This window comes from Micromesistius poutassou, assembly GCF_964030765.1.
Source record: "Micromesistius poutassou genome assembly, chromosome: 5".
Classification (NCBI taxonomy): domain Eukaryota; kingdom Metazoa; phylum Chordata; class Actinopteri; order Gadiformes; family Gadidae; genus Micromesistius; species Micromesistius poutassou.
In genome coordinates, this window is record NC_140275.1 from 14,388,538 (window position 1) to 14,396,037 (window position 7,500).

Sequence of the window (7,500 nt, forward strand, 5' to 3'; positions counted from 1 at the left end):
AATATTTTTCGCCAAGCGGTATGCATTTATTAACATAAAAATTAGACACACACAGCAAAAACACTATTGTGTGGTGTGTTGTGTTGTGCTGTGTGCAGCTGTTGGGAGGCAGGGGTACACCTATGATATTCATTTTAAAAACAATTAATATATGAGCACAATGTATTTAATTAAAGAGTATTTGTATTTTGTAGTTTTTATCTACATGATGACCGGACTCTCGCAATATTAGTATTAGAACACATGGCTGTCGTGACAGCCGATGCTAATAAACAATGCGACTTATGCTGCCCTCTGGCGGATATCTATTACATCACATGTTATACTACTGAGTCCTCCGTGTGAGAATTGCTGAGGTGATCGATGTGGCCTCCACCAGCCTACATTGAATTCAATTGGATGGATTTAGACATAGACCACAAAGTAACTACTCAATAGAGATACTGCTGGAACCACCCCTGCTGTCCTCAACACAATATGTCAGAATGACATGATCCGTAAAAGTGACATGAACGTCATCCAAAAATTAGGAAGTGTTGGTCCACCAACCTCTGAAAACCAAATGCAGCGCCTAAATCATATTTAATGCGATCGTCTCAAGAAATAATTCTACAATGGCAGTAAAACAATTCAAAGAGACTAACCAGGCATGCAAACTGGTTTAGGGTGAAAAAGGTGAGAATGATGCGTGAGCCAAGGAAAACACAGACCCACTAGGGGGTTCCAGGGTTATACTCCGGGGTGTTAAAAAAAAAATTATATTAAAAAAAAAATATATATATATATATATATATATATTTTTTTTTTTTTTAAATTATAAATAAAAAAAATTATATAAAAAAAAATATTAAAAAAAAATTATATAAAAAAAAATATAAAAAAAAAATTATATAAAAAAAATTATATTTAAAAAAAATAACCTGCGTGCGCATCTTTTTTTTTGACATGCGCACGCAAGTCCAAAAAAAAAGATGCGCGCGCAGATCCAAAAAAAAGATGCGCACGCAGGTCCAAAAAAAAAAGATGCGCACGCAGGTCCAAAAAAAAAGATGCCCTCTGTGTTCTTAAACAATCGCGCCCGTAATAGTTCTCGTCCGCGATCGAATGCCCCCCCCCCCCCTCAACAATCGCGTCCGCAATAGCGCTCGTCCGCGATCCAACCCCCCCCGACAACAACAGCGCTCGTCCGCGATCCAACCCCAGGACAGCGGTGGTTTCTTTCAGCTTGTATTGTATTCCAATTTGAGCGAAAAACACATAACATTAGCTTGAAAGAAAAAACTGTTTAAGGATGCTTATCTTTGCGTGAATTTTGGGATGGCTCGTCTACCAATGACTTCAACTGAGTTGGTTGTGTTTTAACCGGTGATTGTTGCGCCAAACTGTTTACAAAGGGACACTTGCTTGCGACGCAGCAAGCGCCTGCTAGTTGACCTGCCGGGCGGGACGATCAGTACTTCCCCACATAAAGAGCTTAGTTCTGATTGGATCGCTTCCCAAATCGTCCCGCTTACATTTTCGTCTCGTTTTTATTCGTCAACGAAAGTGTCAAAAGATTTCGTCGTAGTTTCTTTTTAAATTTAGTTATCGTCTCGTTTTCGTCAGACTGTAGACCCCCCCCCCCACCCCCAATGTTTTCTCAATGGATCTCCACGAATCACACAAGTGGCCAATTTTGTTGAATAACAGCCAAGGACACTTTATGGCCTGAATGTCACTTAATAACAATTTACAACCCCTCTTATCGGATCATGTTTTGACCATATTACCCTACCATTCCAATGGATCTACTATAACAAACACTCCATGTCTAACATGGAAAACATCAACACTCACCTTTAACCTATCAATACATGGCTCATTCTCACAATGACTGCCATTTGCATTCGGTCAATGGTAATTCTTCATATAAAGTTGATACTAAATAGTGTGCTTATATGCAAAGGCTTTTGCTGGCAACCATTTTCTTCAATTCAGAGGACAAAAGGAAAATATAAGATATTAAGACAGGGACAACATGTCATTAACCAAGATCTTTATTAGATTTCATATGCTATGACCATTCCAGTTAAAATGTGTACCGATAGAAAAAGTGACAGAAAATGCTTCATGGCTATATAAATATACAAATAGAGGAATTTACTTTATTTTATTACAATCAGTAACATTACATAGAGGTCTAAGACAACCGTATGGACTTGGGCTAGTGCATTTTGGATTTGACGTAATTTTGAATACATATCTCTTTGTACTGGCAACATGTTATAATGTATGAGTAAAAGCAAATGATGTGCAAATCGGTTCCTTTAATTTTAACCCCAAAAAATCTCAATGTGTGTCAATCAATGTTGTCCTACAGGCCCCATCCTATTGGCAATGCACTAAACTTAAAGCTCAACCGAAAATGTACGTGGATCTTTTTCCTTTGGCGAGTCCGGACACAACCCGGTCCGCTAGCCAAAGCTCATTGAAGCCCAGGTTCATACGGTCAGGTCGTCACTGTTAAACACAACCAGTGGACAGGTACCATGCCACACATTTAATTACTTTGATTGGTCCATTAAAAAGAGAAGCACAGTAGTACGAGAGACCAGAGCAGAGACCACATTGGTCCAAACTGAAACAATTCTAGTTCAAGTATCCAATTCTTCCTCAAAACAAACAGTACAACCGCTACCCCAGAAAGTCGAATGTTTCGCAAATTTTCACCTACATTACAAATATGTATCATTTGGCACCAACATTATCAAAGTGTCAAATGACTGAACGTGCGGTAAACTGTTATTTAAGTGCACACAAATCAAGATGCCAGTGCAATAAAATAACATTAACGGCAATACAACAATATAGATCAATCTCTCTCTTAATATATATATATATATATATATATATATATATATATATATTTAGTATCTATATATACATATGTATATACGTATATATATATATATATATATATATATATGAATATAAACACACACATACATATATATAAAAATGTATATGTTTGTACCAACTTTGACAAAAAAATAAATATAACCACCAAAAAATAGATAAAGAATTTGATTCAATGGAGACAAGAAAGCAAAGCGAACACAGCGGCAATATCTTTGACAAAGAACAACCGTCGATGTTCACCAGTACCAGCACATAGGCACAGAAACTTAAACTTGCACATGCTGTCGCTCTGGTGGGCACATGCACACACGCACACACATGTATACACACATACACACTCTCACACACACCATCAAGCAGCAGCCATGCACATATTTAGGCACAGGAGTCTAGTAGGGGATCTGGTTCTGGTAGTACTGGAGCATGTCATACGTTTTACTCCTGGAACAGAGAAAGAGAGTGATGAATCAGAACAGCAGGAGTCAACGTCAACATTGTTTGTCCCTCGCCCGGTGGGGGCAAGTGGGTCTGTAGAACACTGGCCCAAAGAGTATTATTACCGGCCCTCATTCCAGTGAATTGCCACTGAAGCACGTTGCATGTATGTTGTATTTTTTCATCACATTTTGTAGCATTAGCCCGTTGTGACTTTTATGCCTCAGGTCATCGGACACCTTTTAGTGTAAACCATGATTACTGATAACCACTACGATGGCTCTGTGGAGTGCAGCATTTCCGTGCTGTGTGTTGTGTGTTGTGTGTTGCGTGTCTGACATCTGACCTGCTGCTGAGGAAGCAGTTCTGGATGACCTTGATGATGAAGCTGGCCGCCTCCTTCTCACTCACCGCAGGGTTGAAGCGCTGCCTGGAGGTCAGGTAAAACATGACACAAAGCACCACAACCACATTGAACTCCCCACCAGAGAGGAGAAACCACCAGGCCAGGGCCTAGTCGGCTGACGGTCATCAACACGGGTTATTTTTTTCAAAAAGTCTGGAGGAACACACAACTCACTTGAGCAGCTTGATGGTCTGTCCTCTGAAGCAGGGAAGGCCGGTGTCCAGCATCAGTGTAACCAAGGAAACCACCGCGTCCATGTAGGGACTGTAGGGAGAGAGGAACACCAAATCAGAAAGCCACCTGGGTATTTAGAGGCTTGCCAGACCGGTTGCGAGTCTAGGAAATAAAGCGATATAGGACTGATTGTGAAAGGTTCAGCCAGATGTATACCATGTGATGCTTTGTTTGTTCCAATGGCCAACTTTCAAACCAAGTTACGTCAAAATGTTTTCACTCATTAGCTGGCCATTCGTATTAATTGTAGGCGGCTAATGAAGAATTACAAAAACATCCACTTTGATGTTTGGCCTTCTTGCCAAAACATAACCTGTTTGCCATGGCAACTGAAGAATGGTCTCAGTTCTTGTCACCGGACAGTGAGGTGTCCTCTCACACACACACACACACACACACACACACACACACAGGACAGCGAGATGTCCACACGCACACACACACACACACACACACACACACACACACACACACACACACACACACACACACACACACACACACACACACACACACACACACACACACACACACACACACACACACACACACACACACAGCGTAGCGTAAGTGAGGTGTCCTCTCACACACACACACACACACACAGTGTAGCGTAAGTGAGGTGTCCTCTCACACACACACACACACACACACACACACACACACACACACGCATACACACTCACCGGACAGCGAGATATCCTCTCACACACATCTCCATGAACCACTTGAAGGGCGTGGCCTCCATCTTGCCCCCCATGATCATCACCATCTCGTCGGTCAGCTTGATGTCGGGCTCCCAGCCCAGGTTACCCCCCGGGGAGCTTTCAAACATGAAGCCAAAGTCTGGAGAACAAACAGATGGATCCACCAGTTAAACATCAACAAAACAGCAACAAAATGACAATGAAAGCTCAAACCAACTTTATATAGTGAGCGACAAAATACACCTCCTACGCCTCATTCTGACCTGTGCATTTTGCCCATTTAAACAAAATGATCATAATAACGGTTTTGCTCGTGCTACAACTATAAACCACAATTTTAACTCACACTCTAGGTGCTTAGGAATACTTTTCTTTTTACTTTGGTGATTAAACACGATAGAAAAAGTAATACAATTAATGTGCACACACACACACACACCAATGTGGATGATGTGTCCCTGGCTGTCCAGCATGATGTTGCCGTTGTGTCGGTCTTTGATCTGCAGCAGGAAGACCAGCAGGCTGTAGGCCGCCATGCTGCGGATGAAGTTGTACCGCGCCTGCGCGCGCGCACGCGCACACGCACACACACACACACACACACACACACACTTTGAGTTTTAAAAAGGCACTGTACTTTCCGGACCACACGAGGTGTTTAATGCAATGATGGATCAATGGATCAAACGGCAAACATTTGGACACGCAGTGTTGTACCTTCTGGAAGGCCAGTGTGGACTCGTCTCCATACTGGTTCCTGAAGTAGTCGTACATGCCAAAGTCAGTCTGGCGTCCCAGCTGGTCCCGAGACTTGCAGTCGGGGATGCACTCGATCACGCCACACTGCAGTCAATCAAAACCCATCATCAAATCCTCTACTTCCACAAGCTATCTTCTGTTCGCGTGGTCACAGTGTGGACCACAAGGTGACAATGTATTTCGGACGCACGACACACATGAACTAGACAACCAACAAGTGTGTGTTGAATGCACGTTGGTTCAAAACAAATCAATTGTATTTAAAAAGTTGCAATGTACTTTTTGTACGTTTTAAGGACAGGGGAATGAGGAAAGGAAAATAGGTTTGATGTTCTGGGGGAAAATGAAGTATTTTACATTTGCTTGTAACTGTAATACTGCACAGCTACCAGTATTCATTTTTGGACCGTTTTTCTGTGGTATGGTGGTATGGCGTGGTGTGGTTGGGCTGTGTGCAGGCGACTCACCCCCGGGGCAGTGGCCACCACTCTGTAGGGGAACACGTAGAGGTCCAGGCCCACCAACTGGAAGATGTTTTTGAACAGTCCGATGATCTGGAGGGCCAGCATGTCCTGAGGGAGGGGGGGGGGGGAGAGAGGCGCCGGCATTAGGAGACAAGAGAGACGGACAGATGGACAGAAAGGCAGGCAGGCAGACAGAGAGACATAGAGACAGACAGACAGACAGACGGACAGACAAGGCAGATAGATAGACAGAGGGACAGACAGACAGACAGACCAGGTAGACATTCAGAAACACACCTGTCTGCAGTCATCTCCCACTTTAAAGATGGCTGCCTGCCAGATAATACGCTTGGCCTCGTCTTCGCTCCTGGCCTCGTCCATAGAGTCTGAGCTGCACAGCAGACCTGTGGACAACGCAACATCACTCAGGGTTACCACATCCACCTGACCTCTCAACACCCCGGATCTATGGCTGTATCATTCTAATTGACATCATTACAACTCTGATTATGCACCTTCTTTTTCCAGCTCACTGACTCCACACCGCCTGACTTTGAATTTGGCCAGGTAGGGAGCTTTGGCCGCGCTGCATAGACACAGACACAACACTCAGAGTGAGGACTTTAGATTCAATACAGCACTAGATCAAATAAAGGACAGCCTGTCCAGGTGCTGCCTTGGTGATGTGAGGTATAAGCCAATGGGGAGCTTGGGGTGTACCTCTGCAGTGGGGTCCCGGACTTGTAGTCTATGTCTAGGACAATGGCCTCAGGGTTACTGGGCAGATAACAACCCGGCTGGACCTTGATCTCCGCCATGGCTTTCAGGCAGGCCCTCTTGCGCTCGTCCCCCTTGGGGTAGGGCCTGCCGAAGACACACGGTGACAGAGAGAGAGGTTGAGGGATTACAGAGAGTTTCCACAACAACAACAACAACAACAACAACAACAACATCTATATGGGACCCTTCAGCTGTTGGCTTAGTTTTATCATGCATGGGTATCTCATCTAATGAGTCGCTCTCTGTTATTCACACTCAAGCGCACGCACACAAACACACACACTGGGAGTGTTGCGCCACCGGAGTGTAAAGTAATAAAGCGGAGAGGAGTCGCAGGGGGGATGACACAAGGATTGCTCTTGCCCCTGGACGCTTGCGATTAGCCGTGCATTAGCGCCGTCGTTGGCTAGCGGGGGACTTTTACTGTGACGTGGCCGCTGAACAAACCGCTCTGAGCAGGCACATGTCAGAACAAGGTGCATCCACCAAGGAGTGAGCGCTAAACGCACAGTGACACGGTCACAACATCAACACACTAGTTGGACAGGTGCTCCGGGGAAGCCCAGGGTTGTCTTCCAGGCCAATAGATAATCAGAGAGACAATTTGACTAAATGAACAGCAGAGGGATTTGCAGAGGATGATTCACTAGGGGCCGTAATCAGGGAGAGGTAGAATACATTAGGACCCAGCGGGGAGTGGGGTGGGGGGGGACTTAGTTAGCAACTCATAAACACCTCGTAGACTACCTGGAGGATACAATTATTCGTTATGTGCAATCAATGGAATCATGCATGTGTGTGTGTGGGTCTTAGTTAT

The 7,500-nt window shown here is 44.2% G+C and overlaps 1 protein-coding gene across 2 annotated transcripts in view; it reads right to left on the reverse strand.

The window, feature by feature from the left end:
• Positions 1–2,020: 2,020 nt before the first annotated feature.
• The window catches only part of pi4kab (phosphatidylinositol 4-kinase, catalytic, alpha b), a 28,679-nt gene continuing 23,199 nt past the window's right edge, over positions 2,021–7,500 (reverse strand). For both annotated transcript variants that reach the window (XM_084468310.1, XM_084468309.1), the window contains 10 exons: positions 6,624–6,767; positions 6,419–6,489; positions 6,201–6,307; positions 5,907–6,011; positions 5,398–5,523; positions 5,120–5,240; positions 4,660–4,819; positions 3,914–4,003; positions 3,680–3,763; positions 2,021–3,339 (listed from right to left, as the gene is read on the reverse strand). In XM_084468310.1, coding sequence (XP_084324436.1) covers positions 3,288–3,339; positions 3,680–3,763; positions 3,914–4,003; positions 4,660–4,819; positions 5,120–5,240; positions 5,398–5,523; positions 5,907–6,011; positions 6,201–6,307; positions 6,419–6,489; positions 6,624–6,767 — 1,060 coding nt within the window. In that variant the 3' untranslated portion in view covers positions 2,021–3,287. The remainder of the gene's footprint in view (positions 3,340–3,679; positions 3,764–3,913; positions 4,004–4,659; positions 4,820–5,119; positions 5,241–5,397; positions 5,524–5,906; positions 6,012–6,200; positions 6,308–6,418; positions 6,490–6,623; positions 6,768–7,500) is intronic.